At 42.8% G+C, this 25,726-nt stretch overlaps 1 protein-coding gene across 2 annotated transcripts; it reads left to right on the top strand.

Annotated features, from left to right (window-relative positions):
• Window positions 1-298: 298 nt before the first annotated feature.
• CAPSL (calcyphosine like) lies at window positions 299-25,726 on the top strand. Of its 2 annotated transcripts, none has more exons than XM_064735714.1 (5): window positions 299-366; window positions 19,209-19,342; window positions 20,190-20,367; window positions 21,007-21,216; window positions 23,787-24,021. In XM_064735714.1, the coding sequence occupies exons 1-5, from the start codon at window positions 361-363 to the stop codon at window positions 23,886-23,888; spliced, it is 630 nt and encodes a 209-aa protein (XP_064591784.1). In that variant the 5' UTR covers window positions 299-360; the 3' UTR covers window positions 23,889-24,021. The 2 variants fall into 2 exon arrangements, with proteins under 2 accessions (XP_064591784.1, XP_064591785.1); XM_064735715.1 differs by lacking the exon at window positions 299-366 and adding an exon at window positions 15,186-15,325 and having other exon boundaries at window positions 23,787-25,726.

Genomic DNA, 25,726 nt, shown 5'->3' with positions numbered 1-25,726 from the left:
CTGCGGTCCAGGAGAGCTCAGTGGGCCCCATCTTGGACTGCTGTTTACAGGGTTGCAAAAGAGAAGGCTTTAATCACAACAATGTTTCATCCTGGCCACAGTTTGGGTCGGCACTTTCTTTGAAAGTGTGAGAATCAGAATGTTATGCCATTCAGGCCAGAGAGATGCTTTCCAAGGCTGCTCATGAGAAAAACAAGCTTGTTAGGAGTTCCTGGGAACAGACAGTATTTCTGATAAGCTCAGACAGAGCTGAGCCCAGGTGGTGTTTCCAAAGAAAGGCCTAACAAGCATTTCTCAGATCACACTGCAGCCTCGGAAGGAATGGCAGGGGGTGCACCACCACAATAATCTGTGGGAATCATGAAGGTAAGTGAAAGTGGTGTATGACTTCCAATACATTTCAGTGAGCAAGCAACAGCTTTCAAGCCCAGGTTTCACAAAATAACTACCAGGTCTGTTGCATGAGGCTTGTGGCAACCAGTGTGCTGTAGCACCACTCCCTTCAGAGACGGCTTGTGTGTGGAAAGGAATGAGGCTAAGCCAGCCTAGGGCAGAGAGAGACAGGACAAAGGAAGCATGTTGAGAGGCAAAGTGAAACATAAGGGAGTGTTTGAGCTGTGGTGGGAAGGGAGGTGTGAGTTCTGCTGGCTCCTGGGGTGAGTTTATCACCTTTTGCTGCTCCCAGCCTCACCATGTGTTTTCTGTAGGAAATCTGATAGCAACACGCTGGTTGCTGGCCCCTAAGGACCAAGAATATGTAGCTTTGACTGCAGAAGAGTGATCAAAGCCTGTGTTGGGCTTAGTACTGTGCCACCACCTTGTACCTTTTGCCTTTCATTTCTGGTATTAAACCCAAGCACAGTTCATGGCTTGAAGTTACGGATTTCCTGACATAGGGAAATCGAAGAAGTGATTTGGGAGGGAGTGTGAGCATACATGCAATTCAGAGCACCAAAATAAAATACTTGTTGTTTTGCCTCTCGGACAATTCAGTGGTGAGCTGGGAAGACAGAGACACTGGGAGTTACGCCTTCTGAGCTAATGCTTAGAAGGGTTTCACAGATCACCAGAAACTTGTTTTCTCTGAGCAACAAACATTGCAGAGACTGTAGTTAAAGAACACTGATGAAGTGTAAACCAGTAGCCAAGCAAGTGTAGAACCGCAGGACTGGGATCTGCAGGCTCAGGGCAGCAAGTGGCTGGGCAGGGTCTGTCCCAGGTACCCACAGAGGTGGAAGCCCTCTGCTAGAGGGGATGACAGCATGAGTTATGGTGAGTGTACCCCTTTTGTTGGTTCTGAATGATTTGGAATTTATTTAGAACTAGAAATAAATAAAAAGCTTAAAAACACTTCCAGAAAATGGGATGAACTTGTTTTCTGTTGAAAGGCTGTTGAAATATAATCAGATATTCAATCATAATTTACTGGTAACAATAACACTAATGAGCTCTAGGACTTTCCAGGAGCCATAATTACTGTTGAGCTATAAGAATTAATAAGCTTGATTCTACTGTCATTGAAATGAAGGCCTTTGTCAGCAGCAGCAGTAAACTATGTCTTAGGTGGTTATTTCTCTGGGAACTGTTAATGGGCTTGACTGAGCTCATTAGTACATTAGAACAAAGGACAGATATTAAACCAGTCATTAGATTAGCTATAGATTCTATCCACTGGAGCCCATAGCTTGTTGATCCTTCAAAGGGATGCGAGCTGTAATGTTCAGTGTTGCAATTTGAGTTTATCTACCACAAGGCAAGATGACACTTCATTTACTTTGGAGTAGATACGCTGATAAATACTAAACCAGTATCCCTACAGAAAAGTATTCTCAGGAACAGGACTCAGAATAGCTGGCCCAATGTCACAATGAAGAGATCTGAGCTTTTATTTTTTGCTTGGAAATCTTTTAGCACTTGCAGAGAACAATAAAATATCACAGTCTGCAAAATTATTCTTGGCTTCCAACAGTATAGTATTAGATTCAAAAGTTGTTTCCTTGGATGCTTACACTCAAGATACTTTTCATTTCTCTGTTACTTTAAAATCAAGAACTCCAACTCTCTCTGCTATCTTCCACCTTGGCTTCTGCCACAAAATCAGGAAGAGCACCATAGCAACTCTTAACCTGGGCAGAGTCAAGTTTCTGCTGGATACGAATTTTCTTTCTTTGGCAACATTTTCAAATTTGCTGTGTTCCTGACTTTCTAGATCCTAGAAAGATGCAAAAAACTTTTCTTCACATGGCTTGAGAAGCTTGTCCCCAGCTAAGTAGGGGTGAACTACAGAGACACATGACACAGGAGTGTCCATCCCAGCTTGTGGCTTGCAGTAGGGCACTCTGCTACAGCACACACCTTAATTTTCTACAGCAGAGCAGGAGGGATTAAAAAATATCACCCATGTTATGCCAAAATTCTCCTTCAAGGAACTGAGGTGTTTGTGCATAATGGTGGTATGCCAGTCCATTCATAAAACTCACATGAGTGCTGAACTTCAATCTGTAATGGAAGAAAAGCAAGGCTCTTTACTTGGGTTCTATTGCTTTTGTACATTTTAATTGCTACTTATAAATTGTGAATTCTTTAAATTTTAATAGTTTAAAAGTTAATGAAGTTAGTTAACTCCTCAATTAATCCTTTTGAAAAGAATAAAAAATATCCTTGAAGAATCGAAAATATCCTTTATTCCTTTTACCTCTTCAATGCATACTTGAAGATTAAATTTCTTTCAGAGCATGTCTGCTTAGAGCAGGAGCACATACCTTGTATCAGCAGCCTCTTTGTCAGCTGCATGTGTGATTGTCCCACCCAAACACTGCCCCTTCCATCCCACACCACCACACACCCCTCTGGACTGCCTGCTGCTTTCCTTGCAACAGGAAACTGTGGGCTGCTTTCCAAGAGACCCCAGTTAAGGTAAGTATCCCTGTGTTTGAAATAACCTTGGTATTCACGTGAGGCAAAGTCCTGCATTCCAGAAAACCACGGACAGCCTTCAAAAACTCTACACAACAGATAGAGCCAATGATGAAGGTCTATTTAAATACCTGTCTATGTGTACAGCTAACTAGCTGTCCTCAGCAGGTGCGTAATGAGAAACCTGTTGAATATTCTATAAGACTCACTAAACCCCTGAGCTCAGTGTAGTGATCCTTTCATCTTCCTCATCAATTGAAAAGCCCCTTTCAGAACAGTCTCCACAAGAATGGGGCAAGTCTAGAGCAGAATTGTTCAAGAGAACCTCCTTCCCATCCCTTGCAACAGTGAAGGGCTGAATTCTTTGGCATGGGCAGAAGCAGTTCAGTGGGTTTGGATGTGAGCTGTGACATTTCACAATTCCCATGTCAGGAGCCCTTAATACATTATCCCTTTCCAGGAAACTTTTCTAGGAAAGTCCCTAGGCTAGACATTCAATGAATTGAGTGCTTTGTAAACTTTGCAAAAGAAGCCTTGTACCCTCCAAGGGCTGCTCCAGTGTGTTCCCTGGCTCCTGAGCTAAACATTAAGGCAGGGGACGAATGCTTTATCCATTCAACCTACAGATTTCTCATGTTGATGACCAGGGACATGTCAAGCAAAAATCCAAGACTTTGAGAAAAAAAATGGAAGAGATGTATTGCTTTTTGTGCTTCCTTTTCTTTCCACATGCCTCAGTTTTTGATGATAGATAAAAAAACTACACTGACCTGGATTTCATACCTAGGAATGTATTGTGTTTTATTCAAAGTACAAGTTCCACCAGGGGTATACCTGGACTTGAAACTGCGGGACTTAACTCCCTGAATGTGTTTGTCTAAAATCTGTTTTATCTGGCTGCATTAGCTTTGACTAGGAATAACGTGGTAAAGAATTGGACATACATGGGGAAGGAAGAGTTAACTTCCACTTTTGCAGCCTTAGTTCACTATTTAGAAATCCTGTTATTTAGAAAGCCACTGTCAGGGACTGTGAGGAATGGAGATGGGCTTTGCAGATAACCCAAGCTGTTTAAGGAACCGTACTTACAACTGTAATGACAGGGTACCTGTCCTCCACAAACCTGTCAGTGCTGCTGGAAAACCCTTTTTTATATACAGCACTGCAGTCCTGGCAGTCAGAGTAGTTATTACCTTGCCAAGGACTTGACTACTTCCATTTCAACTCCCATGATAGTTCCAATATTTTCAAGTGCAAAACATTTTCATATACTGCCTTTTTTCCTGTGGATTCTTCAGAGGCTAAAATTAATCTTTTCTTCACAAACAAGGAATAGGTAACAAATGCTTTCCCACCACTTTGAGGTAAAAGGAGGCAGAGAGTTCAGTTTGTTGTGATTTGAATCATATTTGTGACAATGTCTGTAAGAGGTGGGGCACCAAACCTCTCAGAAAGATCCACTGCCTGGGGGCAAAGCCACTCAGTCCTCATCCTCCCACTTTACCCTTAGTCCCTAACTAAGAAACAAGCACAGTTTTGTGTCCTGTAATGACAAATGCTGCAATATATGGCTGGAGCTCCAAATTTTCCCAAGGTCCAGAGCCCTCTGTTTTTCTTAAGATGAGGTCTGGTACCTCATAGGCATCAAGGGACCGGTGTGACAGCGCAGTTAGGAGTGTTTACCTGACGTTTGTGCCAAAGCATTGCTGAAAGCAGCCAAAGCCACCTTCTTTCTTGCTGTTGAATGCCTTTGTGGTGATGGCAGGACAGGGCTGTGCCAGGTCAGTGCAGGCAGGGAGCCATGTCAGCAGAAAAGGTGGACTGCCACACTGGAGTTTCTGCTCGGAGGAGCCTCTTACGCTCCAGGAAGCTGCATGTCATGGACTGCAGCACAGCACTGCAGCCTCTGTCCTTGGCAGACACAACTGGTGGTGGACTGAATGTGCCACTCTTAGAGCTTACATAATATTTATAGTATAATTAGAATGAACATTTGTCTTGTAATAGAATAGTTTCTTCTATTCTAAGAAATGTTTTGTTGCTTTTTGTAAGCTGTTTTTTTTTTTTTGGTTTTGAGTGGGCGTTTTTGTTTGGTTTTTTTTCTTCTTGGCATCATCAAAACAGCCATCTTTGGTGGCATCCGGGTGGTATGACTGTTTGTACAGAAACTTGTGAGGTTTCATCCATCAGAAGATAGTGACTTACCCCTGCAGATAACAAACATACCAGATTATGCAATTTCTGGGTAGATAATGTTAGCAAATTCTTGATAGCATTATCTGGCCTCAAATGCAGAAATGGTGTATCAGAAACATGACAGTAGTTGTAGTCTGATTTCTTGTTCACATGTCTGAACTAAATTTTTCACTAGCATGAATCCATTTGAGACAATATGACTAATGTTTTTTTAAAAAGGATAAGCCTTTAGACAGAGAAAGTAGCTTGCAAACACTTAAATGCTGACTTGTTGCAGTATCCTACAATAATTGAGTCCTGGTAGCTGCTACTGGTTTGTGCTGTGGCAGGATGCCTGTCAATATCGGTGTCTGTAATGGAGATGAACAACAAGACACAGAGCAAGAATATTCACACGTGTGAAGGGCTAGGGACTGGGTGACTAACTTTAAGGAGCAATACAGATACCAGGCACTTCATTTCTGTTGTCTCAGGCCTAAACATACAGATTAGATGCTACACTTCTAAAATCATCAGGAACTTTGCTAGGGAGTAAAGTTATGAGTAGTGGAAAAGATCTTGAACCACACCAGGGTCTGTAACATGTTGTAATTAGGCAAATGGAGTTTGAAATATTTGGGGAGCCCTGCTACCATTTCTGCAGCATGGAGTGTGCTTACTTCTCTGCATTTCCCTGTTTGATGCCCTCTGCAGCATGTCCCTGTAGAATGTGTCACTGTGCCCCTGTTGAATCCTCCTTGGTCCCTTCCCACACAAACCACACAGATTTCTACTGCTCTGTACAAGATGAGGGCATGAATGATGGCCTGGGAACAATGTGGTGGCTCCCACCCAGCCTGCTGCTCGACAAGAAAAAGTGATTTATAAAAGAAAGCCTTAGGTGCATTTGGGGAAATTAACATATATTATGTTGCTCCTGGCAGTTGCTAGACTAAAGGTCAGATAGAAGCTTTCTGGCTGGTGTGCAAGAAAGATTAAGTCACAGATGGGGCGTGTTCCCTCACAGGTTGGACAGGAGGGTCTGTGGTGGATGATCCAAATAACTGATGTCAAAATCTTCTGGGCATCACCAAGACATATTACCATCTCTATTTAAAATCATTCTTGATTATCTGCTAAACAGGATCAAGTAAGGGGCCTACATGAAGACATCATTACCCTACAGCCCATAGAGAGAGAGAGATATCACATGCCTAACTTCCCAGCTAAGAAGAAAACCACCATCCCATTTCAAAGGAAACGGTAACAGGGAGGGGCAAAGCAATCTCACTGCTGAGACAGACCTCAGCTCAGTGGGTGTGAAAATAATGACACACAACATAACAGTCTAACTTCCCATTAAAGCAGTTCGCAGCTGGCAAAATGTGTCACTTACCTCAGAAAGAGCAGGAGAAATGCTACAGACTGCCTTTTGGCCCCCTGCTAGGAGCTGAGTTTGAAGAGGACCTCATACTCCTCTCTCCTGCTTTATGTTCAAGGTCTTGTTTACGGGCAAAAAGAAAGAACACCTTACATGAAAGTAAAGCCAAGATTTTATTGTTAATTGAGATCTGCAGAGTATGTTATCTTTAATCCAAATCTGATAGAGAAAAAAAAAAAGCAACAAGGCAGTTAAAATTGCAATATGGTTAAAAGTGTCAATAGTCACATTAATAATACAATTGCAATACACTTACTTTTTGTCCTTTTTCTTTTAGGATTATGCTTACTTTTCCATTGCTCTTCTATGTCTTAAAGTCATAAAATCATAGAACAGAATATAATGAGTTGGAAGGCACCTATCATGATCATCTAGTCCAGCTCCTGGACTTGTACAGGACATCCCAAGAGTTACACCATGGGCCTGAGAGAACTGCCCAAACACTTCTTGACCTCTGTCAGGCTGGTGCTGTGAGCACTGCCCTGGGGAGCTGTTGCTGTGCCCAACCACCCTCTGGGTGAAAATATTTTTCCTGATATCTGGCCTAAATCTCCCCTGACACAACTTCAGGCCATTCCCTCAGCTCCTGTCACTGTCACCACAGAGCAGGGATCAGCACCTGCCCCTCCTCCTCCCCTCATGTGGGAGTTGTATCTGCAGTGAGGAGTCCTCAGTCTCTTCCAGGTTGAACAGCCCAAAAGACCTCAGCCACTCCTTGCATGGCTTCTCCTCCAGACCCTTCACCATCCTCATGGCCATCATTTGGATGCTCTTTAATGGTTAAATGTCTTTCTTACTCTGTGGCACCCAAAGCTGTCCCAGCACTGGAGGTGAGGCCGCCCCAGAGCAGAGCAGAGCAGGACAATCCCCTCCCTTTCCCAGCTGGTGATGCTGTGCCTGATGCCCCAGGACAGGGCTGGCCCTCCTGGCTGCCAGGGCACTGCTGGCTCCTGTTCAGCTCACCATTGACCAGGAGCCCCAGGTCCCTTTCCATGGCTCTGCTCTCCAGCACCTCCTTGCCCAGTCTGTCTGCTCACCCAGGGCTGTCCTGGCCCAGGTGCAGAGCCCAGCCCTTCCCCTTGCTGAGCTTCATGCAGTTGGTGATTGCCCAGTGCTCTCATTTGTCCAGGGCCTCTCTGCCCTCAAGGGAGTCAAGAGCTCCTCCCAGTTTTGTGTCATCTGTGAACTGGCTTAGCGTCTGTTCCAGTCCTGTTTCCAAATCATTTATAAAGATGTTGAAGGGTTTATAAAGGTTTATAAAGGGTTCCACAGGGCAGAGAATGGAGCCCTGTGGAACCCCACTGGTGACAGGTCACCAGCCTGATGTCACCCCAGTCACTGTAACCCTTTGTGCCCCACCCATGAGCCAGGCGCTCACACATCACAGGATGTGTTTATCCAGCTGTGAGCTGGACATTTTGTCCAGAAGGATCCTCAGGGACATTATCAAAAGCTTTGCTGAAATCTGAAAGGTTATATCAATTGGCTTCTCTTGATCAGCTAGGTGGGCTCCCCTGTTGTAGAAGGAAAAGATGTTCCACAAAGCAGGACTTTGCTCTCATGAAGCCAAGAGACTCTCTTCATCCATCATGCATGCTGAAGACATAAACAAGGAATGCATTAAACAAGTCAGAATCTTCAGCCTTCAGACTTTAATTATTCAGCTTCTGGTGTCCTTTCTTGAAAAAATATCACATTGATGCACTAGGATCTGGTCAAGGTCATTTGTTTCCTAACATGCAATTACAGTGCACTCTTTTTTTCCCCACAGGTCTGCAGCTACGTTTTACAGCTGAATTTACTGGATATGTAAATACACTAAAGGCTCTTTTTTTGTTCTCTCTGTTTGTCCAGCTCCAAGTCCATATTTCTCTAACTGACCAATGCTGTGGAGCTGCAAGGCCTCCCCTGCCAAGCCTGTGCCCTGTACTGCTCTAAGCTCCATGTGTCCATCCTGGTACTGTATTAGGTGTAAATATCTCCATTACTCATAGAAGTACTAATTGTTATTTCTACCAATATAAATCTGCACCATACAAAGAAAAACAAAATTAAAATTAATTACCACAACTCATCACTTAGAGAAATTGCTGTCACAGTATGTGAAACAAATCTATGGGCAGACCAAGAAAAGTTCAGACAGAGCAAGCTGTCCTGAAGCTCTGCAGAAGCATGGTGCTTGTTTCTAGCAATGGCAGTGCCAGTGCAAGTCTACCCTGCTGCTCTTCTTGTCTGCCCTCTCAGCAAAATGGGCAAGCTGTCATGTGGACAAGGCCTTTACATTTTTGAGTAGTAGAAGTAGTATATCCAGTGCCAGTCCATATGTCCCTAGTTGAATGTTCACTGATGAAATAGATTTATCCAAATTTTGGAAGTTTTAGAGATCAATAGCTGTGAATGAAACAGTAAAGCAAGCAGTAAAGTAAAGCTGTTCTTTTTCATTTTTCATTTCCAAATTAAGTCTTTAGGGCACAAACACACATTTCAGGACATTTCCTACCACTAATACTGTGCTGCCTAACTGGAATCAAAAGTTTATGTCAAAGGCACGAGAAAATCTTCCTTGTCAGATAATTCCCTCAGCACTGTGATTTTTCATTTCAGTGGGGGTAGTAAGCAGATGGAACTAGTTCACATTCGCCCATTCATGTGAATTCTTTTTAAAAAAGGACTTTTATAGTGAGATCTGTTTTGCTGGAGCCTTTAAAGTCATTGTAGTAGAAAGAGACAGAACAGTATACAAAGACATCCCTAATTGGATTCTAAAAACTGCAGTGTGGGGATTTGGCTGTTTCTCCTAGTCAGCACTGACAAAGCCACAGTTCACGAGTTCTAGCTGGAGTCTCCTGGCGCAGTGGTCTGCTTCATCTATGAAGAGCATGCCCAGACTGGATACTGGAGGTTGATACTAGAAAAAACAATCCACAAGCAAAACTATACCGGGCCAGAGATTGTGGAGAAGGGGCCTGTCTTCATCTTTATCCCCTATGACTGCTCCATGAGAGCTGTGGGCTCACATCAGCACCCCGTGCTGTAATGGCAGGTCCCCGTCCTTCTGCTGGGCATTGTAAATGTCCCTGGGAGACATTTGCTCCCTTGGGAGCTTTGGGGGAGGTTGACCCCAAACTCCCTTGGGCTTGCCTAGAATGTGTCAAACACACCACCGACACATGTCCACTGTTCAGGCAGGGAATGCATGCACTCATTTTAAGAGAGACACTTATCCAGAGATCCAAATTTTAGAGACTTATGAAATTGGAAGGAGTGCTAAGAAATTTTAATTCCACCAAGGCTGAAAGTTAGAATGCTCAGAAAGCCTAATGACCTAGCCTGGAACTACAAATCTTTAAATCTGGCTTCTCTACCAGGGCAAATGGGAAGAAATGAGGAGTTTGCCAGTGTGTGCCCAGGTGGTCAAGAAAGCCAATGGCATCCTGGCCTGGATCAGCAATGGTGTGACTGTTCCTCTGTGCTGGGCACCATACCTTGAACCCTGGTTTCAGTTCTGGGACATTCACTTCTGAAAGGACATTGAGGTGCTGAAGAGAGTTCAGGGAAGGGAAACATAACTGGAGAAAGGTCTGGAGCACAAATATGATGAGGAGCAGCTGAGGGATCTTGGGTGTGTTTAGCTTGCAGAAAAGGAGGGTCAAGGGAGACCATATGACTCTCTACAATTCCCTTGAAGGAGGATGTAGCCAGGTGGGAGTCAGTCTCTTCTGCCATGTCTCAAGCCAAAGGATGAGAAGAAATAGTGTTAAGTTATGCCAGGGAAGTTTCATACTAGATATTAGGAAAAATATTTTTTTCTGAAAGAGTGGTCAGGCATTGGAATAAATTGCCCAGAGAGGTAGCAGAGTCATCTTCTCTGGAAGTGTTCAGGAGGCATGTGGATGTGGCATTTGGGAATATGTTTAGAGATTGTTATTGTGGTGCTGGGTTGACAGCTGGACTTAATGATCTTGAAGGTCTCTTCCAACCTTGATGATTCTGTGATTCTGTCACTCTGAAGACCATGCTTAAAATTTTGTCTCCTGTTCTTCTTGTGCATGTGTATCTGTGCTATGCAGGCACTTGACCTGGTTGCCAGCACTGCTGTTTCCAGTGCTGGAAGATGTTAGAGCCATCCCATACCTCTCCTCTTTCTCAGGCTTTTGTCGTGTGTCCCAGCAACTGCCCCTGTTGCAAAGCTGGCAAGCCTGTTGGCAGAGACACTCTTGTGGGACTTTTACAACCACATTACCTCTTTCCTTCCTGCCCTTATTTATAAGTGAGGATGCATTCATCTGTTTTGAGACCTGACTGTTCTATCTGCTGACTCATCCCTGAGTCTCTTACTCACAGACAGAGAAAAGAAACCTTGACTGAGGCAACAGCAGCTCTTGTGCCAAGGTGGCAGCCTGGCACAGGCCTGCTGTGCAGAGGAGCCTGACAACAGCTCATGCTCTGGGTGGCAGGATCAGTTCTGAAATGCAGAGGCCGTGGAGAGAAGGGGGTCTGGGACAACACAAAGCCCTCTAGACTGATTGTGTATCACCAGCCATGCTGATGAGTGTCCCCAGCAAGCTGAGTGCTGAATTTGCTGCCATGTCAAGCAGGCCCTGGTTCCTGGCTGGGAAAAGCATTCAGCTCGCATACCACCAGTACATTTCTGGAGTCAGGAACCAAAACAGTTCCTGATAATTTAGAGAGGAAGCTCCAGTGAATAACAAGAAAAGAATACATACCATTTGTGGTTGTTTAAGCAATGATACCACACAGGCTGAAGTCATAGCTGCAGTCAGTTTGGCTCCACGGGCTGGCAAGCGCAGAGTTCCCTGTCCTGGCAGCCAACACAGCTCCCCCCTCACCGTCCCCTCCAGATCCTCCACAGCAGTGCCTGGCCTGGCTCTGCCCTCTCCTGTGGGCAGAGGAGACTGACCTTACTTCCCACCACCTTTTCCTCTCCTGCCTAGTGTTGCTGGCATGGTCCCAGACAACCATAAAAATCCACAATTCAGAGGACTGGCAGGGTTGTAAAAAAACGATCAAGACTCCCCCGCTTGGCATATGCCTGTGCCAAGAGCACACTTCACAACTGCTCTTCCTTCCCCAGGACATTCCAGCACGTGGTGACCGTCTTTAGGGAGGCCTCTCTGAAGAACAGCTTGCTGAAACCTTCTCCTCTCTGGTTTTGGCTCCCTCCTCTTTGCCCCCTTCAGTGAGGACAGATTGTTCTCGTTGTTGTTGAAGCAAGCTGCAGACTGTTCTTGTTCTATTCTTTGCTACTTCCCCCACTTTGCAATGATTAAGGACAGCTTTTCAGCATCAAAAGGTATTTGATCCTAATAAATGCTGGGGCAATTTAACTGTTTTCTTCTGTGGACAAAAGAGAGGGTTGAGCACAGAAGTTTCTCATGCATGTCCATCACATTGTTTCACTGTGGTTGACAGAAAAGTGCCAAAATTTTTGAGAAATGCAGTAGAATAAAAAAAAAACCCTAACACCCACAACATTGTTTTTTTCTATTTGGCCTGAAATATTCAAGAACTTAAATTGACATTATTTCAAGACACAAGATAAAAATAATCAATTTCTAGTAAACATTAGTTACTTAACTTCTTAAAAACTGAAATATCTAGTGTTTTCATTTTCCATGCTCCAACTGAAAACAGATTTGTTGTAGATTTTCAAGAAAAGAAAACTTTTAAAGTTAGCTGCCACTTTTCCTGCAATGCTCCTGGTCTCAAATCACCTTCAAAAAACCTTGTCCAGTGCATTTAGCACCTGACATAGCATTAAAAAACAAAACCTGCTTGTGCTTCCCAAGAGCAAGGGAAAAAGGCAATTAAAGGTACCGGTTAGGAATGCTGTAGCTGTGTGGCCAGGCAGAGCAATCCATCACGCAGGCGCTGCTGGCAGTGTGCACCCTTTGGGCTGGAAATGCTCCTCAGTGCAGAGGGGTGGGGTGAGGGTCACTGGTGTGGGGTCAGACCCCCCTGGGGACTGGGCTGGGGCTCTGTGACAGTGCTGCTCTGGGGCCAGCACCCAGCAGGCAGGGTGGTGGTGACCGCTCTCTAGGGAATCAGCTCAGCAGCATGAGTGCAGCCTGCATGTGCCAGCTGTGTCTGCTCTGGAGAGCAGACAATTAATTTCAGCTGGATAACTCCAAACCACACAGGGAGATGGCATTTTTGGATATAAGAGCATTTTATTTAGAGTCAGAGTTCAGTTGTGTTTGGAACTAGATGATCTGTAAGGTTCCTTCCAATACAAACCATTCTGTGATTCTGTAATTTAATTGGATTACATCTTGGTTTAAAATCAGAATACTTTCCCCTTGACAATGTACTTACCACACAGGTTTCTTTTTTAGTATATGTGAAATTTTCTTAATTTTAATGGCAGGAAAAAACCACAAAGGTTTATCCCGTAAATCCTGATTAATCCATCTCTGCTACATAGTGTTCTGGGACTTCATGCCTGCTATTTTTTTTAATCTGTATTCCACACAAACAACCCTGCTGATTTTTCTACCAACGACAAGCAGATATGCTCATATCTGTTATTCCTATAGCTGAAGAGCTTCTCCACAACAATGGTCACAGGTGGCAGATTAAGAAACAGTGCTAAAACTTGTAAACTAAAGGGCCACTTTTTTTTGACACACTTCTTATAAATTTCATAATGAATTATACCTTCCCTCCTGCCTAAATTCAACACAAAATCTGAATTTTTAGAAACTTCAGTTGACTTAAATTGACTCTGTCATGACTTTATAGATCACATTAGGCCTCATAGTATATTTTCCTTAGTTAATTCAGTCCAGTGTTGAACGACAAACTGAGCAGACAGCCCAGGCTGTTCAGAAAAAAACAACAATCAACTAGGATGCCTATATTCAGTGCTAGTTAGAAAATGATGAGGAAAAATGTCAGAGTTCTGATGAAATCCCTATATCCTTTATGATAAATTCTGAATTCACTGAACTCTGCTTACAGCTCTGTGCACAGTGACAGAGCAGGTACAACCAAATAAATTTCATCACATCCTGATGTAATCTGAGACATCTGAAAGCCTGTTAATAATTTTTCAGATTGGTAAGCCATTAACCAATGTCATTTCTGACACAGTCCAATTTCCAGAGGAGTGTAGAATAAATATCCATGTGTGTCTGTGTGTCCCTGGGCTCACTGGCAGAGGGAAGAAAAGGCAGCAGAATTCAGCTGAGTATCCAGATATTGAATGAACTTTTTTTTTTTTTTTGCTTTCAAGAGCCCACCCCTGTTGTTTCAATCTGCTGCAAACCTCTGAAAGTCAATGCAAATTCAGCACTTGAAGAATTTCTTTATTAGGTTGGGAGGCTGAATTCCAAGGACCAACTTGTTCAGTGAAAACCATTTTTCTGGCCCTCAGTGCCTCTGTTTTTTCTTTGCAGAATGTGTGACCAGGCAGCAGCCCAGATAATGTTCATAGCCCTTTATCTCTTCTGCATTCCCAGAAGGTCTCTGGAGATCAATTCACGAAACAAAGATAGTGGATGGAAGGATGTTACATTTTCACAAAGGCAGTATTTCTGAATCAGTGAATGATTAAATAAGCCTTGTTCCTTGCTTGTGCATTAATGTGCAATCAGCTGCCACATGAGAGATATAAAAGAATATTCTAAGTCTTGCACAAGCTTTGGTTTAGTACCAGGAAGTACCTGTTGATGAGAGATAAGCAGCCTGCCAGGATGCAAGTGGTATTAGTCTAGCAATTGCCTAAAATAATTTTCTGCTTTTGCCAGGAAGCGACTTTTTTGTTCTTGCTCAGTGTTTCATCCATGGCCAAAACAGGGCTCTCCCTTCATTTCCCATGTGCTCTCACACTGACTTCTACATGCTGCCTTTGCCATCAGCCTTGATCTTACATGTTCACCTTGCTGCTGCTGCCCCAGAGGGCCAAGGAATACACACAGGCTATTTCATCCCCCTAAGGACTCTAACAACATCTTGATTCCCTACCAAAGGGGTACATTATCTTACTGACAATGTTTGTGACCTTCTGCAGACCAAGTTGCTAATAGCTGTGTCTAGGCAGAGAGCAATTTTTCCTCATCATATGGGTGTTTAACCTTTTCAGCTTTCTTCTTGCTACAAATGAACACAAGCTCAGCATCTCCCCAGAGGTTCTAACCACCAGCAGGTCTTCAAAGTGGCAATTAATCATCAGGGAAAAAATATACGCTGGTGAGGGGTTTTTTTCTTTGTGAACCACAACTGACAGTCTTTTACTTATATGCTTCTACTATGTTAGCAGTAAACAATTGAGAGAGTTTTTTCAACCCTATCAACTATGAAAGCAGGGAAACCTGTTATAGAAACACAACCATGCAATGCAGCACTTTCCCACAGCCACTCTCCCTCAGTCTCATCACTCAGCCAGGGGCAGCACAAGGTGTCTCCCACGTTCCCCTGATCTCCAGCCCATGTGGGCAAAGATAAGAAGAAAAGGAATTATTTTTAAAAGAAATAAAATGAAAAGGCTCTCGAAACACCAAAGCAATTGTCCAGGGAAGCAGCATAATTGCAGGCTGGGCCAGCCACAGCCTACAGTGTCACCTTGGAGACCAGCTGGCAAACTCCAGGCCTCCCAAAAAAGGGGGGCCAAGGCAGCCGTGTGTGTAAACAGGTAAAACGAGATGGATAAGGAAGCTTTGCAGTGAGGCTGTGGCCCATTATCACCTGAACTTGTTGCCTGAGCCAGGAAGCACAACACTAAACAAGCTTCCAGTCCTGAGTGGAAATCCCAGGTTGAGAAAAACATTGCAGGTAAAGGATTTTTTTTCCTGTTTGCTACCTCACAGTAAATTTCTATGATCAACCAAGAGTAGTTTAATTAATTTCAATTAAATCCAATTTTTAAATCTAATTTTTAAAATATGATTTTTATTTAGATATATAAATATACATATGTATTTATAAATGTATATGTATATATGTAAAAGAGCAATTGCAGTAATGTCCACCTGTCAGAAGGTTGAAGCTGGATGAAGCTGATCTCGATGGAGAGAGACATGGGAGGCTGCTGCAGAGGGGTCAGTGAGGCTGGGAATTTTTAAGGAGGTGTTTAGACAGCTGTCAAATACTCCTGCAGCTTTTGTGCTTTTAACGATTCAATGAAATTATAAGAAGTAAACTAAATGCATGCAATCGGTTTAATTTGTCCTTAGATCCTGAGATCCTCTGCTCTGGGGTGGGTGGTGTGCCGCTCGTGTCTTGGCCAGGTCAGGGGCTTTCAGAGCCTGGGCAATCCAGATGGGACTGGATCTGAATCCAGATTTGTCCTACTGCAGTTGACTTTTAGGATTTTCATAGGAGGCTCTTGGGTGGGCTCAGCTGAAGGACAATATCTAAACAAATGTTGCAGAGCTTAGACTGACTCTGACTCTGTCCAAGTTTAATTCTCAGGCACAGAGGAATGTAAAGGGATCTGGCTGCTGAACAGCATAAGATTCTTCTGGAAAAATCCAATCCAAACTTTTAAGTTTTGTATTTGCTAGGAATAAATGCAATCGGTTCTGTTTGGCCTGCACAACACAACATCACCTATAGAAACAAACAATGCTGACAGCGTGGGGTAATTGATCATAGCCTAGGCTGTTAGAACAAAACTCTCTGGCATTCGAAATTAAAATAAACACTGCTGGTTAATTTCACTGAGGGAGACATCTGATGGTCTTGGATGAGATACACAAATTAAAACCATTTGGAATTACTTTTATGACCTGTTCTTGTTTTATTAATAGTATTAAGATGTAACACATTTGTACACTATGCAGAGAATGGTTATACTCAACAAGCCCTGACTGCATCTTTAATTACTTCAGATTATTCAGAAAGGAACAAGCGCAAAATGAAAGGGAAGGAAAGAGCATGTGAATTACTGTGATGCCTCCCTCCTTGCACTGATTTGAAATGTCTTTTCTTACAATATAGCCTAGGAAGAGTTTACCTCAAACTTAAGCCTGCAGCCAACAGAAACAGGAAAGTGATATAAGTGTCACTATGGGCCACGCTTGCATGTCACAGGTTTTATATTTAACTGGTTTTCTGTATTTTCTGTACATATAAAAAGTGTTATCAAATGCTTACTCCATGAGGCACAGGCTTTATTTAAGAGGCTTTAGTGTGATGTGAAAACTCAATTACTTTGCAAACAGACTTTAATTGCTGAGTTTTGTATAGAAACTTGTTGCTGGTGATTTAGTTAGTCAACATTATAGAGAATGCAGATTTGCAAAGAGCAGCAGAAATATTTACTATTAGTGGTTTTAACCATCATATTTGGGGAGACATGATATTAGTGAGATTACTGGACTGCTCTGACCCATTTCAGAAAGAACACTGGGAAAAAATTGAAAAGTTGAAGAGCAATAGCAGAATTACCTGACATCTGGAAATCCATTTTGTACCAGGAGTCTTGAGCTATGCCTAGTTACTAAGCAAAAGTGAGTTTAAAAGGGACCTTCAGGTAATTACACCTGGACACATTTTTAATAGGTGGCTCTTTAATCTTGTAAAAGAGAGTAAACCAGTATCTAATATGATGGAGATTCAGACTAGAAACAGTATATATTAAAAGAAAAATTATTCAGCACTGGAACAACTTAGCCTAGAGATGGTGAGTTCTGAGGCAGAAATGCTTATAGATGTAGAAGCAAACTTTATTCTTACTGCAGAAATTACAGAAAATTGGCTAGTTTCAGTGACTTTTATTGAGGTTCAAGAGATCATAACAGATAACAAATCAGATTATCCCTCCATATGCTCAGTTAATGAGTATTATTGCAATGATGCACATGGCATCATTGCAATAATACTCATTATTTGATGCACATGGCAGTATTCTGGAAATTACTCTGCTGATCCAGAAGCAAGGAGATGCCTGACTCTTTTCATGGGGTGTGTGTTTGTGTAGATTTTTGTAGTGTGCAGTAGAGATGAATTATGTCCTTTTTGGTCTCAGTATTTATAGAAATCCATAATGACATAACATAGTCTAGAGAGACTCACATTGCACAATGATACACTTGCATCATGTACTCTGTATGTAGATGTATTGTTGTTATACATTATATATAAGCAATAGTATATTATTATGTAATATAAATATAGTTTGCTCTGTATTTCTGTAACCTCATTGTATTTTATAGTCTTTCCAGCTAAACATTTCCCCTTTAAGGACAGGTCATTGTTTGTGAAAAACATTTTTGGCTGCTGATCTTACACAGCTGTGAGATCTTCCTGATCACTGGTTAATGAGTTCCCAGAAGAACTTTGCTTGCTCTGTCTGAAGCAAAGGCCAAAATGCTCTGTATTTTACTTCTCTAGACTTCTACATTAAGCTAGTACTGAAACCATTTGGGGAGTACAAAACAATTTTTCTGGTTTTGCAAGCCCAGCTGGAGTAATCTAACATGGTTATAAAATTCAGCATATTTGGCATTACCAGCAGTCATAGCCAATGCTCTGTAAATGGGAGTGGATGAACAATTAAGATGAAATAGTTTAATTCCATTTTTCTTAGATGTTTTGTCTGGTCATTTCAATTCACACTTCTGCACATGGAATCACAATGGGATTGGAAGCATCACATGCACTGACAGTGCCTCACAGGGCTGCTCAGCTTCATCTCCTCATCCCAGCATGGCCTCAGCAGAGCACCAGCTGCCCTCTGACTCTAGAGCTGTAACTTCTGTGACTCTTGTGTGCCTTTATCCTATGATGCTTGAAAGGCTGGAAAATATTTTGGGAGTCTTCATGGCCTGCTGCAGACCCGTCAGCCAGGCTATGGAGCAGAAGTCTTGGCACTAAGTATGTGCCCAGGATTCACCGTGGCTCCAAAATATCAACACGGGCAGTCCCACTTTTCATAGCACTAGGTGCAAATAATCCCTGTGGGAGAGGCAGTGGGTCTCTGCCAGCCTGGGCACGCTTCTCTTGGTGGTGCTGTTGCAGCACTGCAGAGTCACAAGCTGGTTTTCCCTATTTTTATTCCACTGTTTTCCTCCGAGGGAAGCTGGAAGGCCTTTGTTGTCAGATGTGAAATCCTGGGGTGCTAAATACTGTGAAAGTTTAAGGTATTAATTTATTTTTCAGTTGTGTTAAAAAAGCAGTATGTGTCATGTGTAGGTGGCTGCTGCTGCTCAGACATGCAATGGGAGAAATCTCTGCTCTGCAGAATTGGGACCTCAGTGGAACAAAAGTGAATCACAGGCAAAGGTCCCCAGCCAGGGTAATTTTTGTCTTCCTGCGGTCAAATGATAGCTACAAATCTGGTCAGTGGAAGAGGCTTGGCAAGGATGCTGTGGACACAGAGGGAGTCACACACTCCTGAGTGCACCCACCACTTGTCACAGTGTTCTCACACTGTAGGCAGAAATTTTTACACACAGTTTCCTGTCTGCATCTGAATTAATCACAGGGTGGTTGGCTGAGCCCTCCTTTCATGGTCACTGACCTATATTGGCAATTTCCCTTTCTGATAGAAGGCTATAAGGAAAAGGAAACAGAGGGTCAAAATGGGTCCTCACGAAAGCGTTGCTACCAGCAGTTTGCAAGTTAGGAATTTGGGATACTTGGTATACTAAGGCAGGTTTCAGCACTGTGTCTGAATGTGAATCCACACCACATCAGTGTTTTGGTCTTCCAGATGGGCACAGCAAGGCATGACCGAGAGATGGCAATCAATGCAAAAAAAAGCCTGCCCACAATCACCAACCCTTTAGAAAGACTTCGCCTGCACTGTTTAGCAAGGGGATCTGCAGGCATCAAAGGACTTGGCAGGTGAGTGAGCAAGGTGCCAAACCCATTATTCAGCCTAATAATTTTAGCTGCAAGAGGGTCACACCCTAAATAGGGACCAAAACTTGAGTTTTCAAGTCTTCTTGAGTTTTCTCATTTCAGTACAAATGCCACAACTCACAGAGCCTGTCACTGGGGCTTTTTTGGGACCCAGGACTGACCTGATCACCTTTTGAAGGATTGAAGACTGTGAATCCCTCATGAGAAAGTTCTTCCAGAACAACCCATGCCAGAGAACAGAGGGGAACATTAACCATATATATCTCCTTGGTGTTTTCTAAAATGATCTGAAGTATTTCAGCACTGGAGATTTTAAGCTTCCTTCCCTTTCGGGTATGATGCCCTTGTAATAGTCCATTAGCTGTCTAGTTTAGGGGAGGCACCTAAAAACTTTTTGCAAGCATCCCATCCCTAGGAAACGGGTGTTGCATCACACCCTGAGATCCCTCCCAGGCCCCATACACCACTAATAGATCTGGATGGTGACCAACTGGAACTCCATCTAAATTTGGAACTTCTTCTAAATGTGCAGCTCGCAGGGGCAGAGGGCTATAATGAACAGGAATATTATGGCAGCCTTTCCCTCATTTAACTTCAGGCATGTAATATTCACACATCCTATCTAAACAAGTAATCTCTACTGCCAATAAGTGTGGGGGGTTTGTTGGTCAGGGTTTTTTATTTATTTCTTTTTTCCCCACCTCAGAACACAGAACAAGGAGGAAATGTTATCTCAGTAAGGTGCCTCTCTGCTCCAGTACTGTACTAATCACTGCAGCTTTCTCCATGTTTTCCTATGCATTTTCCTCAAATTTCATGTTTTCTACAGAGCATTTAGGATTATTGATGATAACAATAGCAGAACCCTTGATTTCAATGAGTTTCTGAGAGGACTGCATAATTATGCTGTGATGATCAATAAAGAAGAAGCTCAGGAGCTTTTCCAGATATTTGATAAAGACGGCAGTGGAACAATTGATTTTGATGAATTTCTTGCTACACTGAGAGTAAGTCTGGGAATTTATGCTGTTATTGCATTAAATGGATTAAAATATAGCAGAACAGAACAAAACAAAGTAGAATGGAATATTTGCAGATAAACAGTTGTGATTTTTTTCCAATTAATTGTAGTCTTGATTTAGATACTGAAATTCCTGAGCTGCAGTCTGGGTACCTGTGCAGTTCAACCCATCAATCTCACTTTTTTGTCAGCCATTTTATGATGCATCTCTTTATAAAATAAACTTATTCAGGGGATGCTATCTCCATTCCACCACAGTGATTGATTTTGTCTAAAGTATCTCCGCTCTGCTGAAGCCTAAACAATTAAGACAGAAAATACTAGTACTTTGGATAATTAGTAATTTCTTCTTGGAAATATTTAAAATGGGCAGACCAGAAAAGTGTTCTAGGTAGCATTTTCTCTCTTATTGTCCATTTGTTATTGTATGGGTAAACACTGAATAGTCTTAATCATATTGCTCTTTTGAGGACATATTGCCCTTTCTAGCTCCTGTGTAAACTATCACCAGTATATTGTCCCATCTCCCTTGAAAGCTTTGCTACTAGCAACAACAAGTACTTGAATTTGGAACTGGGCAAGTAGTTAGCAAAAATAAAATTATTCTGTTAATATTTCTTGACAGCCTCCCATGTCCAATGCAAGAAAAGAGATTGTCATGCAGGCATTTCAGAAGTTAGACAAGACTGGAGATGGTGTCATAACAATTGAAGACTTACGTGGGATGTATAATGCAAAATATCATCCCAAATACCTAAATGGAGACTGGACAGAAGATCAAGTTTTTAGAGCCTTTCTGGATAGTTTTGATTCACCCTATGACAAAGATGGGAAGGTAAGTGAAGCATCTGATTGCAAGCCATGAAATCACCATCTGACTCAGAATTTGACTTAGGTTATTAAGTGGGGGAGTAATTGCAGTACCAAACATCCATTTGCATCACATTTATATGGAAAATTAAAGTAGATGCATAACCTGTGCACAACACTCCTACAGCTGGCTTGCACATTCTGAAGCAAAGGAGCTCTGCAGGAGATACTAGGGTGGTTGTGAGATTGCATTAAAGCTTGTAGCCTTAATAACTGAATTTCATAGATTACACTAAGTACATCTTCAGACTACTCCACAAAATTGCAATTTTTAGGAGAATGAATACTATGATCCAGTTTAAAAGCAGGCTCCCTGCTTTCAAATACTTTACAGTTAGTTTTTCTCCAGTGTAATTACTGAGACACTTGGAAATCAGTCCATAATAGAGACAGATTTACCTACAGAGAGTTGGAGGGAGAATGGGGCTGGGACTACCACCAGGGGTGTGTACCCTGAGGACCCATGAGCTGAGACAGAGCTGGGAGCCCTTCCTGCACTCTGGTTCAGGTGCGAAGTCTGGGCACCTTTTGTGATTAACTTCTTACACATCTGCTCTGCAACCATCTCTTTCCCCTTGCTATGTGTCTGCAGACTTCTTTGGTCTGAACTTACATCTGTTGACCAGCTTAGAGCAATCCTGTATCTCTGTGGTTCACTTGGCCATATTCTCAATCTGAGCAGTTAATAATAACAAATGAGACTGTAGGTTTTTATCAGTGCTTTGTGATATGTCTTTAACATTTCCCACTCTCCAGGGCTGCACTGCACTGGTAACTCCACTTGTCTAATGCTCCACCCAAACCCTTCACTTCCTTGTTCCTACCACTCAGGGTCTCTGCTGTGGAGGTGATGGGGCTTATCTACTTTAGGCATGACTTCGCACTTAGTAGAGCTGAATTTCATCCCCTCTATTGCAGTGTCACCCTCAGAGATACCAGTTCAGAGCCAGCTGTCCCCTTCTACTCCCAGGGCTGACATCTAACAAATTTCAAGGAAAACATTCCTGCTTTTCGTGCTGAGATCATATATGAATGAACACATTAAATGAGTTCCCAAACTGATCCCTGATGAGTTCAGTGCCTGGTTACTCTGAGCATCCACCTCTTGGTCAGCAATCCTGATATTAGCTCACTTGATTACTGTTTCTTCTGAGAACAGACTGTGGCTTTCCCAAATCAGAAGACACAAATGATACTGAACACCAAAAATGTTTTTAGCAGAAATGCCCCAAGGTTGAGCATTTGCTAGAAATGCCTTCTTCGCTGTGGTCTTGCTGGGAGCCTCTGAAACAGGCAGTTTCAGTGAGGCTTGTAATCATCTTGTGATGGTAGGACAGTCTGAAGTGGTCCCTTCTCCCTATTGTCATGCTTTTCTAAGTTCTCAAACACACATTGCAATCAGAGCAGATAGCATGGAATCACAGAATATGCTGAGTTAAAAGAAACCCATCAGGATCATCAGGTCCAGCTCCCGGCCCTGCACAGCGCACTCAGAAATCACACCCTGTGCCTGAGAGCATTCTCCAAACACCAGACCTCTGTCAGGCTGGTGCTGTGAGCACTGCCCAGGGACCCCATTCCAGTGCCCAACCACCCTCTGGGGAAGAACCTTTTCCTGACATCCAGGCTAAACCTTCCCTGACACAACTTCAGGCTATTCCCCTCGGGTCCTGTCACTGTCACCCCACGGCAGAGATCAGTGCCTGCCCCTCCTCTGCCCTCATGAGGGAGCTGTAGCTGCAGTGAGGTCTCCCCTCAGTCTCCTCCAGGCTGAACAGCCCAAGAGACCTCAGCTGCTCCTTACACAGCTTCTCCTCCAGACCCTTCACCATCTTCCTGGCCCTTCTTTGGACACTCTCTAATAGCTAAATGTCTTTTTAATGTTTTTTTGTATTTTCCAAATCTTTCTTTGTTTATTCAAAGAATGACCTACACAATTCAAGAGTTAAGGCATCACAAGAGACTTGCACAGTTTTTCTCTTGGTTAATTTGTTGTTTTTTTTTTTTAATTGTCATTTTTAAACCTCAAAATACCCATGAAAGCTATTTAAAACTCTTAAATATTTGAAAGAACATTTGCTTCATTAAGGGAAACTTGTTTTGAGCAATGATATTTTCTCTCTAGGGGTGGATATAAAGTTCCAAGCTGTCTCTGAATTGCATCAGAAACCTCACCCACTTTATTAATAATTATGCAAAGAACCAGATTATAGCATCCCTGGAAAAAAGTACATTAAAAATTTGTTTTCTTAGGCAGCAGTGATTTTAACTTCAGTTGCTGGTAAGGTTAGTTAAACTCCACATTTCATCTCCCTCCAAGTGTTGTAGAGGACAAGAGCTCTTGTTTCTAGCAAAGTGAAATTAAGTAAATTATAAGTGTCTTAATTCCTCCTGTTGGATTCCTTTTTGTTAGCCACAACATGAAACAGCAGATGTTCAGTTTCATTAAAGGTTCTTCTCAATTTGTTATTTTGACTTACAGCATTAAATAAAAAGCAAAGGTTCATTTTCGTATTCTTAATTTCTCTGTCTCAGGTCACAAAAGAAGAATTCATGAACTACTACGCTGGAGTCAGTGCTTCAATAGACACAGATGTCTACTTTATCATCATGATGAAGAATGCTTGGAAACTCTAATCATATAGTTAAAGGGGCAATACTCCTCTTCCATCTTTTATAGGTTCCTCTGATAAAGTGTATGCACAACAACAACCTCCTGTTCCATAACAGCAGTTTCCAGTAACTGTGCCAATTACTTTCAATCTGCAGAATTAATTCCCAGATGATTCAGTAGGCTCAGCCTCAGGGGATCAGAGCAGAGAGTAGATCTGGCATTTGGCCACCCCACACATCTGTCCTTTTTCTCTTTCCATCCCTGGCATGGTTTTTTTCTGAGATTAGCTGTTCTTTTATTTTCTGACATCTGCAGCAGGTCACTGTGGCTCCTAAACATCCCCTTTGCAATGTTAAATCAGTTCTGCTTCACAGAGCATGGAAGAGATGGTGTCCTGGTTTAGGGTAAATTTGGGAGAAAACCTCCTCAGAGGGCCCCTCCCCCTGTTGTCATTATAGAGCAAGATTTCTATTGTCATTACATTGCAAGGGTTCCATATTGCCAGAGTTTCATACCTCCTTGATGTTTCTTGTAGGCAGCCCCTCTAGGCACTAACTCTTCCTTGTTCTCACAGCAGCCAGTTGACTCCAGTTCCCCTCACAAACCAATCCACACTTTTATAACACACTTCTTATTGGCTACAGCTGTGGCCTGTTAAAATCAGGCCTGCTCCTAACTAATCTTTAATAATTCACCCAGCTGCAACTCTTTAGGGGGTAAGATTACCTTCCACACCACCTTCCACACCTACCTATATTCCATCCCCCCAACCGGTTTGGGAAGGATTCTTCGGAGAGAAGTGGAAAGAACCTGTTCATTTAATTGGCACAGCACTCCCCAGCACACAAAATGAACAATACCAGATGACAAAACTCTTTCACCGCTCTGAAAAAGATGACAAATTCAGAAAGTCTCTCTTGGGGTTGGTTGCTCTGTTCTCAGTCCCTCTGGTGCTGGGGCAGCTGCTGCAGCCACAAGGTGCAAACTCTTGGTGTTCCCAGGTCCCAGTCCAGAGCAGGCTTGAGGGGTTCCAAAAAAGGGAAAGGAAAAACAGTCCAGGGAAAAACTCAGCCTGCTTAGCTAAACTAATTAATGAGCAGAAACAAAAGCAAGAGCAAAAAGCCAAAGCTGCCCTATGTACTGCCCCATCTCTGTCCCCCCGACTGCGGGGAGAAGCAGGCGGATAACAAAGCAAAACTTCACTTTTCAGAGCCAGTCTTGAAGGCACAGAACATAGTATCCAGCATCAACAGAACAATGACTGGGGATACAAGCATCATAACACCACCCTAGGAGAGATGGAAATCAAAATATTCTGAGGTGTGGTGGTCTTGGACAGGCTGTTATAAATGGAAGGAAGTCTGTCCCAAGAGGGTCATGCAGACCTTTTCACCTGTGGCACTGCAGTATCTCTTGGCTTTGTGCGTCTCACTGGTGTGACAGAGCAGCTGCTGGTCTGGCTGCTGGGAACATGTGAGTTCCCAGTACCGGGAGGCTGGAGGGGCAGTCAAAGATGGGGAGACATGGACCACGATAAATGCAAAAGGTTTCTAAAGGCCTGTTTTTTATCCTTTCTCAGGATCATTTTGATTATGAGATCATTTTACTTCTATTTTTCTTCAAAGGGGATATATGTGTTACAGTATTTTTTTCTCTGTGTTCCTAGAATGTTTGCTGACCTGGTAGTTGTTGCCTATACAGACCTACACTGAAAGTTGTTTACTACTTACTTGTATTTGCAATGACCAAGATATGACATCAAAGAGCTTTCCAAAAACAAAGAACTCATAACTTTCTTATCTTGTTGTCTTCTGTTTCGGATGCTGAATAAAGACTGGGAACCTACCTTTCTTGTCACATC

This window comes from Zonotrichia leucophrys, chromosome Z (assembly GCF_028769735.1).
Source record: "Zonotrichia leucophrys gambelii isolate GWCS_2022_RI chromosome Z, RI_Zleu_2.0, whole genome shotgun sequence".
Taxonomy (NCBI): domain Eukaryota; kingdom Metazoa; phylum Chordata; class Aves; order Passeriformes; family Passerellidae; genus Zonotrichia; species Zonotrichia leucophrys.
Note: the sequence above shows the minus strand (reverse complement) of the source record. Positions and strands in the feature narration are given on the sequence as shown.